Source organism: Ovis canadensis, chromosome 1, assembly GCF_042477335.2.
Source record: "Ovis canadensis isolate MfBH-ARS-UI-01 breed Bighorn chromosome 1, ARS-UI_OviCan_v2, whole genome shotgun sequence".
Classification (NCBI taxonomy): domain Eukaryota; kingdom Metazoa; phylum Chordata; class Mammalia; order Artiodactyla; family Bovidae; genus Ovis; species Ovis canadensis.
Genome location: NC_091245.1, coordinates 189,227,972 through 189,241,959, shown reverse-complemented (window position 1 = coordinate 189,241,959; position 13,988 = coordinate 189,227,972). Strand labels below are relative to the sequence as shown.

Below are 13,988 nucleotides of genomic sequence, written 5' to 3'. Positions count from 1 at the left end.
TTCACTTTTATTTTAATAATATAATGAATAACTGTTAACTCATATTAACAACTTAGACGTTTGTCTACCTGGGTGCTCCTCTTTCCTTATACATTGCAAGTTTTATGTTTATCATTCCCTTATTTTCTTAATATGTAAAAGTCCACACAATATATTATTTGGTTTTGCTTGTTTTTTAACTTTATAAAACATCTGTCACACTATGTCTTGTTTTACTTGCTCAGCATCATGTTAGGAAGATTCATGCATGTTATTGCAAGTATCTATATAGTTTACTTATTTTCACTGCTGTGTAATGTATCACTGTGTGTGTGCATGTGTGCACACACATGCATGCACACTAAAATATATTTATCCATTTTCCTATTGATGAATGCTTAGATTGTCTCTAGTTTTGTTTTCTTTTATTTTTTTTCTGTTCTGCTATACCAAATAGTTCTATATAAATATTCTTGTAAATTTACATGTCTCCTGCTACATTGGGTAAGAATTTCTTTTGGCTGTAGAATTGCTCCATTTTGGAAATGGGAGTATTCAACTTTTCAAGATTATGGTGAGCTGTTTTTCAGAATAGTTGTACAAAATTTGTCTTTTCAACAGCAATGTGAAAGAAATCTTTCTGATTACATTGTCTCTACTTTGCAAATTCATTGGTTGTAAAATGATTGTAATTTTTCTTTCTTGTGCTTTGTTTTTGGTAAGAGAGTTATTCCAGTTTCATGGAATGAGTTGATGAATATAGCTTCTTTTTATTCTGGAGGTGTTTATGTGTCATAGGCATGATGTATTCTTTGAAAGTTTGATAGAATTTGCCTATAAACGTTGTGGAAGTATTTTTAACTACTACTTTGACTTCTTTAATAACTGTTCAGTTCCGTTCAGTCACTTAGTCGTGTCTGACTCTTTGCGACCCCATGAATCACAGCACGCTAGGCCTCTCTGTCCATCACCAACTCCCGGAGTTCACTCAAACTCATGTCCATCGAGTCGGTGATGCCATCCAGCCATCTCGTCCTCTGTTGTCCCCTTCTCCTCCTGCCCCCAATCCCTCCCAGCATCAGAGTCTTTTCCAATGAGTCAACTCTTCACATGAGGTGGCCAGAGTATTAGAGTTTCAGCTTCAGCATCAGTCCTTCCAAAGAACACCCAGGACTGATCTCCTTTAGAATAGACTGGTTGGATCTCCTTGCAGTCCAAGGGACTCTCAAGAGTCTTCTCCAGCACCACAGTTCAAAAGCATCAATTCTTTGGTGCTCAGCTTTCTTCACAGTCCAACTCTCACATCCATACATGACCACTGGAAAAGCCATAGCCTTGACTAGATGGACCTTTGTTGGCAAAGTAATGTCTCTGCTTTTTAATATGCTATCTAGGTTAGATTATTCAGTTATATCTTTTGATTATGTTTTAGTAGCCTATATATTTTTTAAAGAATTTATCTAAAGGTATTGGTGATTTTTTTCTTTTTGTGTCTCTGGTTTGTTATGTCTTTTTCTTTCATAATATTACTGTTTAATTGCACTAGAGGTTTATCCAATTTTTCAGTGTTTTCAAAAAGCCAGTTTTTACCTTTGATCTTTCCTGTTGTTATTGTTTTGTTTCATTGATTTCTGTGAACTTTTATATAATCTCTTTTCTTCTAGTTCCCCTGACTTTATTTGCAGTCCTTTTTCTAAATTCTTAAGTTTGATACTATGCTCATTACTTTTCAAATCATATTTTTCTTTTTCTAATCTAAGTATTTAAGGCTGTAATTTCCTTCAAGTTCTACTTTCATTATATCTTACAAGTTTTGACATGTAATGTTTTCATTGTTTTATCCTAAATATTTAAAATTTTCTGGTGTGACTTTTTAGATGGATAAATTATAAGATTATTTTTAATTCTCAAATAGTTGAGAACTTATTTTATACTTTTATTATTATATTTGATCTCTATTGTGTTGTAGATAATATGTTTGTATGATACCCATTCTTTGAAGTTCTTTAAGAATTGCTTTGTAACCTAAAACCTGAATTATTGTGTAAATGTTCAGTGTGCACATAAGAATATAGGTATACTAATACTGGATGCAGACTTTTATAAATGTCTGTTAATTCAGTGTTGTTTAAATCATCTATATCTAATTTTCCCTATAGTTTAGGGAATGTTAATTTTATAACACATTTGAGACTACCTTATTAGGTGCAATCCCAGGGATTCTCCAGGCAAGAACACTGGAGTGGGTTGCCATTTCCTCTCCAATGCGTGTAAGTGAAAAGTGAAAGTGAAGTTGCTCAGTTTTGTCCGACTCTTAGCGACCCCATGGACTGCAGCCTACCAGGCTCCTCCATCCATGGGATTTTCCAGGCAAGAGTACTGGAGTGGGGTGCCATTGCCTTCTCCGAGCAGCAGCAGCATACAGGTTTAAATTGGTGTATTTTCCTGGTACATTAAATCTGTCATTATGTTTGACTAGCTCTACCACTAATAGGATTTTTATTCTTAATCATCTGGTTTTTTGGAATGACTATGGCAGCATCAACTTTCTCTTGATTAGTTGCTTGCCTCATACATCTTTTTTCTGTCCTTTTAAATCTTCTAGATCCTTATGCTTTAGATGTGTCTTACAAACAAAGTATAGCTTATTTCGTTTTCAAACTATCAGTTTTTTCCACAAATTTGGCAATTTATAATTATTGATGTGTTTCTGTTCATTGTGATTATTGACATATCACACTTTCCTGCTGTTTGTTTGTATTCATTTTGTTTTTATTTTGTATATAGTTTTTAAAATTTTATTTAATTTTTAATTGAAGTATAATTGCTTTACAGAATTTTGTTGTTTTTTAAAACCTCTGATTTTGTATATAATTTATTCATAGCTCTGCTCTGTTCTGAGTCTAATGATTCTATAGCTGCAAGTCTTAGGAATCAGAGCGCTTCAGGGTTTGCTAGGTGGGGTATGCCTTCCTCTGGAAAGAGTTTGCTCTGGCTTCAGCTTGTTACTAAACTACAATGCATTCAAGGCCTGCATTAGCTTTTCTTGGGAATTTTGGTTCAGAACAGGAGCCTGAGAATCATCTTCTCCTTCTCTTGCTACTCCAAAGATATGTTATCCCCTCAACCTTTTTGGAGTAAGACTTCATTCACATTGCAGCCCTATTTCTTCCTACTGTCTGTGAATCCAGGCTGGCTTCCTATCACTCTTGACTCTTCTTTTTCTGACCCTAGTTCCATGTTTCTCTAGTTGCATATCCTGTGAATTTCTGCTCTGACTCCAAGCCTGTGAAGCCAGGCTCTGACTGCCCATATCTTCTCCTGACCATCAGAGGCTAGTAGCTCTCACTTGTTTGTTTGCTTTTGGTGGTAGTTACAGGTATCATTTGGGATTTCTCCTACTGATTGAGACCAGGAGTGCCTTAAAGAATGTGTGTATGTGGAACTGGGGAAGACGGGCCAGGGTTACACAGAGTCCTAGTGACCCATAACACTGGAAGTAGAAATCTTTGCTGTGGATTTTTTTCTTAATAAATTTAGGATAGCATTTCCCATAGAGTGTTCTATGAACACTCACTTTTTACAATGTTAATAAATATTAAACAGATAAAGTGCTTTATAGTTGAATGATTTCAGTTTTTTGATTAAAACAAATATTAAAATAGTTGTCTTTTGTTCAGTTCTACTCAGAGCCTTTGGTACATTAACAGGCATCATGAACATCTAACAGTAGTATATAAATGCTGAAATTCATAGTATACAGTGTCTCTCAATCCCAACCTTTCTTAGAGTATTTTTGAGACTAATGTGCTAATGAACATACTAGGGAAACTGACTTAGAATGACTATTCTGTTGAGAAATGTCAGCAGATGGAAAAATACTCTGATTTCTTACTTCAGGAATCTTATCCTTTGTTCTTAGAACACTGGAAAATAAAAAACCTTTATATTTAGCTTTGTGCAAATCTGCATACCATGGGACCAGGAGTATTGGAAATTATTCTGAGGAATTAACCTTTTATAGTCAGCTTAGCAAATAAAATTGGCTTCTTTGTTTGTTACTAAGAGTAGAAACAGAAACATCATCTTGGGAGAAATGAAGTCACTTACAATTCAGACTGTTCATAAGGTTGCCTGGTTTACTCTCTGAATAGACACAGATAGTAGTCCAAAGCTTAAGTGGAAAAATGGAAAGTACTTTAATACCTTTCACTAATGGTTTGAGAATGTGGCTCAGGAGACTGGATCTTGAAGGATAGCTTAGTAGCATCTTTGATTTTCCCAGAAAAATGCTATGTGTATAGGTAATGATGCTGAACTAGTCACTTAGCTGGTGAATTAATGTTTTTTGCTTTCTTTTTTTTCCTTCCAGATGTTTTCTGTAAAGTGGAAATGCCCTCCCAGTACTGCCTAGCCTTGCTAGAACTAAATGGAATCGGCTTTAGTACTGCAGAATGTGACAGTCAGAAACACATAATGCAAGCCAAACTGGATGCAATTGAGATGCAGGCCTATCAACTAGCTGGCCATAGTTTTTCCTTCACCAGTTCAGATGACATTGCTGAGGTTGTATAATGGGAATAGAGAATTTAGAAAGTCATTTTCAGAGCAAAAAAATGGTTTGTGTGTATATATTTCATAAATGTGTTTACCTAAACACCAAAGATCAATAAAATAAAACGATTGGTTAACCAGAATACTTTGGAGATGTCCAGTATCTCCTTTGTATGTTTTTATTTTATGAATAGGTAGGTAGTGAAGAAGTATCCTAGGATGTGTGTTTCATGAGGAGATTTGCCTGGTACAGAAGCACTCAGTAAATATTTGTTGTGCAGATGAGATCTGTAATAGTAGTTGTATAATGGTGTAGATATTTCTCCATGAAGTTAGTCATTTCATGAACTCTTATAGCTGCCTCACTGCAAAATTAGATACTTTTCTTAGATGTTAGTGAAAAAAGGATTTGGGGACTGTTTGCTTTTTTAACCTACAATATTTTTATCACCTTATGTAAATTTTTACATAGTTTGCCCTTTTCTCCCCCAATAGTTTGTATTATGTTCTTTCCCCATACTCCGCAAAGGATGGTTGAATTGTTTTACAATAGTTACTGATAGATGGGTGCTTATACTTAATAGCTTTGAAGTTTTGTTGTTTTCTAGGTGTGATTCACTTTTATAGCATGTTGGTAAATATTTTAGAGACTCTTCTATCTATTCCTTAACTCCTTGACTTTGGGCCACTTTATCAACCCTTTACATCTCAGTAAAATACTTCATAGTAGAAATACCTCATGGAGTTGTGAGAAACAAAAAATAAGTGTAAACTACTTAGAACAATACCTGTCTAAAAGTAAATATTCATTAACTACATAAAGGGCATAAAATGACTCCCCCTTTAAGCCACAGAGTTACGTGTTGTTTTAAAAATGAGAAACTAGCTAATCTTGTTCAGTTGCTAAGTCATGTCTGACTCTGTGACTTCATGAACTGCAGCACACCAGGCTTCTTTGTCTTCCATTATCTCCTAGAGTTTGCTCAAATTTGTGTCCATTGGGTTGCTATCTAACATATCTTAATGAAAGTATATAAATGAATGAGTTGAGAGAGTCAATAGTGTTGTGAATTGCCTCAGTTGGAACCCCTCTAGTATGAACTAGTGAGTTTTAGGCATCCATGTTGTAGGAACTTCCTCTGCCCTAGAGCCTAGATCTCTGTTCCTTATAAGCCTTCTTTCTTTAGTGGGTGCTTACTGGCCACTTTCTAGCTTTTGTTATTGCTGCATTGGACCCTCTCCTGGCTTTTTGTTTAGCGTTTCTCAGGATGTAGCTTTGTGGTGGTGGAATTAGATGGCTTTTTGGATCCCTTCCTACTTCAGTATTATCTGATTTTTTTGATCACACAATAGCCACAAAGGCTCCCATGTCTATCATCTATGGGGCTTAACAAGCAGCCACATTGCTTACCATGTCAAGAAGTATTTGGGTGAGCTTGAATCCTCGGAGCAACTGAAGTCTCATTGCTGATAGTCTATTTGTTAGTTGTTCAGCACAAAATATACGTTCTTGTGTTCTTGACTGTTAAGAGCCTGGTGTTAGAATTAACCTGATACTGACTAAATTAGGGTATGGACAGTCTACCTAAGATTTTTATTGCTATTACTTATTAAATGTGTTAATTCCAAATTGTCCAAACTTCTTTCAACTCATGTTGAACTATAGAGCGTCTTTTCTTGAATACTTTAAAAAATGTTTTCTGAATATAATACTTGTGATTTGATTCTTGACTAAGGGGGCATAAATTTCTTGCAGGTTTTATTTTTGGAACTAAAGTTGCCACCAAATGGAGAGGGTAAAAACCAAGGCATCAAGAAAACTTTGGGTTCTACCAGAAGAGGAAATGACAATGGACGGAAGCTGAGGCTGGCAAAACAGTTCAGCACTAGTAAGGTGCTCTTTGGGGCAGTCATAGGGCAGAATCTGAACTACTGTTAGCATTTGGTGCCTTGAAAGAATGCTGATGCAGTCAAAGTCCAACATAGTCCACCATTTGAATTTATCTAGACAGAAACAAATCGATTTCTGGTTTAGCTGCCCACAAACACTGTGGAGACATTCCAGCATGGAAAATCTGGATTATAATATGACTTAACAGTATGTCCTTCCTATCCTTAAAAGAGTATATGAAAGTTTGTAAATTCAGACCTATATAGACATTATTTAATTACTGATATACACTACTCTTAGACGGACATGCCCTACTCTCAGACTGCAGAATATAGTTTTTATAGTCAAATGAACATGAACAAAGGTATGGAAGAATTTAAAAAATAAAGTTAATAGAAATTTTGTTTCTTTAATTTCAGAGCAAAATAATAAGTTTTCCATGAATTTATTTTGAGAATCTAATCTGTTAATTTCAAAGTAAAAGTGAATCACAACTCATGGAAACTGTATGCATGGGGCAAAAGAGAGAAAAGGCTTAATTTTACACTTTTACTGAATGAATTATCAATGGAAAATAAGGATTGAAAGTACAGCCACATGGAGAGACCAGTCCAAGTTGCCACCCTATATAGTTTCCTCCCTCAACCTTGCATATCTCATGGGGTCTTAGTTCCCTAGAAACCAGGGATTGAACCTGTGACCCCTGCATTGGAAGTGTGGAGTCTTAACTACTGAACTGCTACAGAAGTCACATTCTGTAGAATTTTGACTGTAATATTATTAACTATGACTTGCCTCCCCTGGGGAAGTTTCCACAGCCTCATTCTGTAGCAAAACTTATTTGATTACATTACCCTTTTATCTCACAAGTTTTTATCCTTGATGGTTCATTGAAATTCTGTAGCATAGAAAATTCAAAGTTTTAAAAATAGATTTCCTTGATACAAAATCCATGAAAGTATTATGGCAAAAAGGATAAAAAAAGCAACTGGGAAACTTATAATCACATGAGCAATGGAGAAGGAAAATGTAAAGAAAAGAGATGAGGTAAACACTTGGGAAGGGGGTGGGAAGCAGCTACTTTGCAAAGATCTAAATTGATTTTACTCAACATTAACATATTTACATTTAATAATCTATAGTTATTGTGGATTTATCATTATAGTGATTTCTAAAAAAAAGTAATTTTATAATAATTGAGTTAGATACAGGAGTTACCAAATTTAATTTTGAGACTGTAATTTTTGCTTAAAAGAGATTCTAGTGTGCTATGGAATTTGGACAAGGGTCTGATCTTACTTTATTATAATTTTTTTGGCAGGATGTTTTAAATAAATTAAGGGCATTACATCCTTTACCAGGCTTGATCTTAGAGTGGAGAAGAATCACTAATGCTATTACCAAAGTGGTCTTTCCCCTGCAGCGGGAAAAACGTCTGAATCCTTTTCTTGGAATGGAAAGAATCTATCCTGTATCACAGTCACACACTGCTACAGGTAATGAGAAATCTTAAATGTGGATAATATCCAGGTTTGCGAAGAATATTCATATGTAATATTTGCTTATGATGACCAAGGAATTCAAGTGTTTGTCATTGGATTCGGTGAAGTTTTATAAACATTTATGAAAGACATGTGAGTACTAAGTTGCTTTAGTCATGTCCGACTCCTTGTGATTCTACAGCCTGCGGCCTGCCAGGCTCCTCTGTCCATTGGATTTTCCAGGCAAGAATGCTGGAGTGGGTTGCCATTTCCTCCTCCAGGGGCTCTTCCCAACCCAGGGTTTGCACCCATGTCTTAACATCTCCTGCATTGGCAGGTGGGTCCTTTACCACTTGTGCCACCTAGGAAGCCCAGTCCTGCATCCAAAGCATGGATGGATATTACCTAGATAAAGAGATGAAATTTAGTCTAAAGATATAGTTCCTTCTTTCAAGTACTCTATAGAATAACTTGGGTGTCCGAGATTGGATGAGAGTATACCCAGGAATTAAATCTATTTGAATTAATGATCTTTTGACTTTGGTCCCAGCCTTCTCCTAAATCACCTCAGAGTCTCTCCAGGTTGCGTCTAAGTAGGGCTGTGTGGCATCTGTATAATAAGGAGTGTCTTATTTTACTCAATCAAGAGAAGAAAGTGGTAGAGTCCGTTGTGTGTCTCTCTTGGATAAGTATGCATGTAATCTCATGAAGGAAAAAGCATTCTTTTTCTAGGTAGTGTACAACTCTACATATTTGCCAAAATGCAATGTGCAGTAGAAGAAAGGGCAGCACTATCTTCTTCGTAGAGGAGGCATTTAGTTTGGTGGTATGGAATGTGGGCTTTGATACCACATTTTCACAAAGTTTGAATTTTGGTCAAGGTACTTAACCTCTCGGTGCCTAAGTTTCCTCATGTATGAAACAAAATAATGAGAGTCCTACCTCACTGGGTGATCCTGAGGATTAAATAGGCCAATATATGTAAAGTGTTTAGAATAGTGCAGGGTACATTATCAGTTATTGCTGTTATTGAGACTGAGGGCACCATTAGGAGCTGCTTTTCTCTGCTTGTTTAGTGTCTGTTCTAAACAATTTCTCTTTCTCTTCTTCCCTATTTAGCTAACTTCTTGGTGCTTCTGCCTGTTTCTTGCCCTGTTTTAAATTTCATTTTGAAACATATGCTAATGCTATTAACTTATGTAAAATAAATCCTTTTTTGCCGGGAGCCAGTGTGAGGAATCCAGCCCATGGCAAAGGTCATGAGGAAGGAAGCCCAACAAAACGCAAAGGCGTGATCTGGCTTCAGGAGTTCCCCCTGGGTTTTCCTGAACATCTACCCCCAAAAACCAGAGTCTGCCTGCCTTATTGTAATGTGCTTTCCACTCTTCTGACATTCTCTGGAAAAAGTTAACTCAGGGCTTCAGTTAACAGTCTCCTGCATATGAAAAGAATGTTTCAGCTCAAACCCCTTTGAATTCCTCTCTAACTTGTCTAACAGTTGGGGACTTTTACAACTTGTGAATTGTTTACAGCCCCCCAACCGCGAGAGGCACAAATCTTAAAGCATCTTAAAGATACAGAGCCTTTTCTAAAAAGCTAAAAATTATACTGGTGATGGGTTTCACTGTTGAGTCAATGACTGCTGCCAGGCCTCCATATTCTTTATCTTTTAGACACCTGAAGGATATTAATCAATGTAATTGGGATATAGAAATAGGAATATAGTAGTTTTGATGTTAGCAACACTAGACTTTTGAGTTAATTACTTTTCCCTTTGTTATAAATCACTGTACTTCTTTCATTGTTATAAATTGTTATGTCTTTGATATGTAAGAATGTAACTTTATTTAGTTTTCTGAGAGTGGCACCAGACTTTGGGAAGAACAACACAAATAAGTCTTCTGGTTGACAAACCCTTATCAAAAAAGGGCCATAAAATGTTAATTGGCCTTTGGCCAGAAGATAATGTAAATCACCTAAGACTTGTGTATACAATTAGATATGCAGAGAGAAAGCCTCGTCTCGATAAGAGTCAGGGCTGCTGACGCTGCATAATTTTATATTATCCATTGATCTCTATGTACAAAAAAAGGTATAAAAGGCCTTTCTGAACAATAGAGGATGGGTCAGTCATTGGAAAGACTGGTTTCCCCCGTGTCCTCTTTACTCTAATTTCTGGCTGAATTCCCATCTGGAGTGGGGAGGCTCGCCATGTCTACTTACTTGCCCTGGCTTCTAAGATCTGTGAGAGAGGGAGCCCAAGGTGGGGCACCCTCTGATATTCGAACGAGCGCCGGTGGCCCAATGTAGATGGTGCGAACTTCTTGTCCTGAAGTTTTATTGGCTTTCCCCGTAAACCAAGTTATTCAGCCTCTTTTCTCCACTAAATTTTCCTACTATACTACTTCTTCTTAATTTCTTTTATATTTCTAAATAAATAAGTTTTCCTCACCTACACCGTCTCCCCTTCAAATTCCCTGGATCCTCTGGGGCAGGACCCCGGCACTTTTTGGTAAAGAAACAAAGTCAACCTAGAGTTTTCAAAGCAAATTTATTTGTTGCTTATAAAGCAGAAAATGATCAATTCCTTGTTGTTTTTCTGATTGGTTCTCATTATACTATGCCTGCACTTACTGTAGAAACAGAAGCTTATGTTAGTACAGTAAAGTCTGTCATTATAGAATTCATCTCTGTGAAACTGTTCATGTTTTGTAATTTATTTTTGCCATTTTATTTGTCCATCAGTGCTACCTCATTAATTCAAAGACTAGACCTGAATATTAAGTATTATCATAGAAAAGAAGACTGTACTTAAAAAGAATATTATATTATCATAGAAAAGAAGGCAGAAAGAGACTTGGATTCTTTTCTGTACTACTTGTTAGCTTTGTAAAATTGAATAGGCCATTTAATGCTAATAAGTATGTTAATATCTACCATTAATTGAGCACTAATTTTTGCTAAAATTAAATAACAAGGGCATAATATTAAGAGTTTATTCAGTAAAACTGTATCTGAGATACTTAAATGTCTGATTCATCAAAAGAAGATGGAATTATATACAGAAGCTGATAGAGATCCTGTTACAATTAAGAGTATCATAAAACAGAATTTTTATCTCACTATATGTGTATTATAAAAACTGTGGTAACAATTACCCAAACTTTTTGAACAACACTTGTGTTTTTGGAAAATTCATCCAATAAGTAGATAAATAAAATGTAAAATATTTAGGGGAAAATAAAGCCACAAGCATTAAATCAAATTGGTTTCTGTTTCCTAGAAAATTTATTGGCTACCTGATTCTGGTTTCTAGCCATGTCAGTGCTATCTACCATTGATTCTTGTGATAAGTGATGAGGAGGAGGAGGAGGAAAACTGGCCAGGTGGTATCTAGAAAATAATGCTGTACTCACCATCCTTCACTGCTGTTCTGTCTCCTGCAGTGGCTGACTCCTGTGGCCCCAGTTGTCCCTGTTCAGGACTCAGTTGCTCTTCTGCTTCAAATCTTTCTGTGTCTTGTGTATTCCTGGCTTTTAAAGTCTTTGACATTGATTAGCTCTAGTAATTTTCTGGTGGAGTCTTTAGGGTTTTCCATGTAGAGGATCATGTCATCTGCAAACAGTGAGAGTTTTACTTCTTCTTTTCCAATTTGGATTCCTTTTATTTCTTTTTCTGTTCTGATTGCTGTGGCCAAAACTTCCAGAACTATGTTGAATAGTAGCGGTGAAAGTGGACACCCTTGTCTTGTTCCTGACTTTAGGGGAAATGCTTTCAATTTTTCACCATTGAGGATAATGTTTGCTGTGGGTTTGTCGTATATAGCTTTTATTATGTTGAGGTATGTTCCTTCTATTCCTGCTTTCTGGAGAGTTTTTATCATAAATGGATGTTGAATTTTGTCAAAGGCCTTCTCTGCATCTATTGAGATAATCATATGGTTTTTATTTTTCAATTTGTTAATGTGGTGAATTACATTGATTGATTTGCGGATATTGAAGAATCCTTGCATCCCTGGGATAAAGCCCACTTGGTCATGGTGTATGATCTTTTTAATGTGTTGTTGGATTCTGGTTGCTAGAATTTTGTTGAGGATTTTTGCATCTATGTTCATCAGAGATATTGGCCTGTAGTTTTCTTTTTTTGTGACATCTTTGTCAGGTTTTGGTATTAGGGTGATGGTGGCCTCATAGAATGAGTTTGGAAGTTTACCTTCCTCTGCAATTTTCTGGAAGAGTTTGAGGAGGATAGGTGTTAGCTCTTCTCGAAATTTTTGGTAGAATTCAGCTGTGAAGCCGTCTGGACCTGGGCTTTTGTTTGCTGGAAGATTTCTGATTACAGTTTCAATTTCCGTGCTTGTGATGGGTCTGTTAAGATTTTCTATTTCTTCCTGGTTCAGTTTTGGAAAATTGTACTTTTCTAAGAATTTGTCCATTTCTTCCACGTTGTCCATTTTATTGGCATACAACTGCTGATAGTAGTCTCTTATGATCCTTTGTATTTCTGTGTTGTCTGTTGTGATCTCTCCATTTTCATTTCTAATTTTATTGATTTGATTTTTCTCTCTTTGCTTCTTGATGAGTCTGGCTAATGGTTTGTCAATTTTATTTATCCTTTCAAAGAACCAGCTTTGGGCTTTGTTGATTTTTGCTATGGTCTCCTTTGTTTCTTTTGCATTTATTTCTGCCCTAATTTTTAAGATTTCTTTCCTTCTACTAACTCTGGGGTTCTCCAATTCTTCCTTTTCTAGTTGCTTTAGTTGTAGAGTTAGGTTATTTATTTGACTTTTTTCTTGTTTCTTGAGGTATGCCTGTATTGCTATGAACTTTCCTCTTAGCACTGCTTTTATAGTGTCCCACAGGTTTTGGGTTGTTGTGTTTTCATTTTCATTAGTTTCTATGCATATTTTGATTTCTTTTTTGATTTCTTCTGTGATTTGTTGGTTATTCAGAAGTGTGTTGTTCAACCTCCATATGTTGGAATTTTTAATAGTTTTTCTCCTGTAATTGAGATCTAATCTTAATGCATTATGGTCAGAATAGATGCTTGGAATGATTTCGATTTTTTTGAATTTATCAAGTTTAGATTTATGGCCCAGGATGTGATCTATCCTGGAGAAGGTTCCATGAGCACTTGAAAAACAGGTGAAATTCATTGTTTTGGGGTGAAATGTCCTATAGATATCAATTAGGTCTAACTGATCTAATGTATCATTTAAAGTTTGAGTTTCTTTGTTAATTTTCTGTTTAGTTGATCTGTCCATAGGTGTGAGTGGGGTATTAAAGTCTCCCACTATTATTGTGTTATTGTTGATTTCCCCTTTCATACTTGTTAGCATTTGTCTTACATATTGCGGTGCTCCTATATTGGGTGCATATATATTTATAATTGTTATATCTTCTTCTTGGATTGTTCCTTTGATCATTATGTAGTGGCCTTCTTTGTCTCTTTTCACAGCCTTTGCGTTAAAGTCTATTTTATCGGATATGAGTATTGCCACTCCTGCTTTCTTTTGGTCTCTATTCGCGTGGTATATCTTTTTCCAGCCCTTCACTTTCAGTCTGTATGTGTCCCTTGTTTTGAGGTGGGTCTCTTGTAAGCAGCATATAGAGGGGTCTTGTTTTTGTATCCATTCAGCCAGTCTTTGTCTTTTGGTTGGGGCGTTCAACCCATTTACGTTTAAGGTAATTATTGATAAGTATGATCCTGTTACCATTTACTTTATTGTTTTGGGTTTGGGTTTATACACCCTTTTCGTGTTTCCTGTCTAGAGGATATCCTTTAGAATTTGTTGGAGAGCTGGTTTGGTGGTGCTGAATTCTCTCAGCTTTTGCTTGTCTGTAAAGCTTTTGATTTCTCCTTCGTATTTGAATGAGATCCTTGCTGGGTACAGTAATCTGGGCTGTAGGTTATTGTCTTTCATCACTTTAAGTATGTCTTGCCATTCCCTCCTGGCCCGAAGAGTTTCTATTGACAGATCAGCTGTTATCCTTATGGGAATCCCCTTGTGTGTTATTTGTTGTTTTTCCCTTGCTGCTTATAATATTTGTTCTTTGTGTTTGATCTTTGTTAATTTGATTAAT

The 13,988-nt window shown here is 36.0% G+C and overlaps 1 protein-coding gene across 5 annotated transcripts in view; it reads left to right on the top strand.

The window, feature by feature from the left end:
• Positions 1-13,988, top strand: part of POLQ (DNA polymerase theta) — a 150,310-nt gene that overhangs the window by 107,212 nt on the left and 29,110 nt on the right. For 3 of the 5 annotated variants that reach the window (XR_011249398.1, XM_069554710.1, XM_069554717.1), the window contains 3 exons: positions 4,352-4,545; positions 6,290-6,427; positions 7,746-7,920. Coding sequence is in view for 2 of the 5 variants with exons in the window: in XM_069554710.1 (XP_069410811.1) it covers positions 4,352-4,545; positions 6,290-6,427; positions 7,746-7,920 (507 nt within the window). In the remaining 3 variants the exon portion in view is untranslated. The remainder of the gene's footprint in view (positions 1-4,351; positions 4,546-6,289; positions 6,428-7,745; positions 7,921-13,988) is intronic. The other 2 variants (XR_011249399.1, XR_011249400.1) reach the window with 1 other exon arrangement.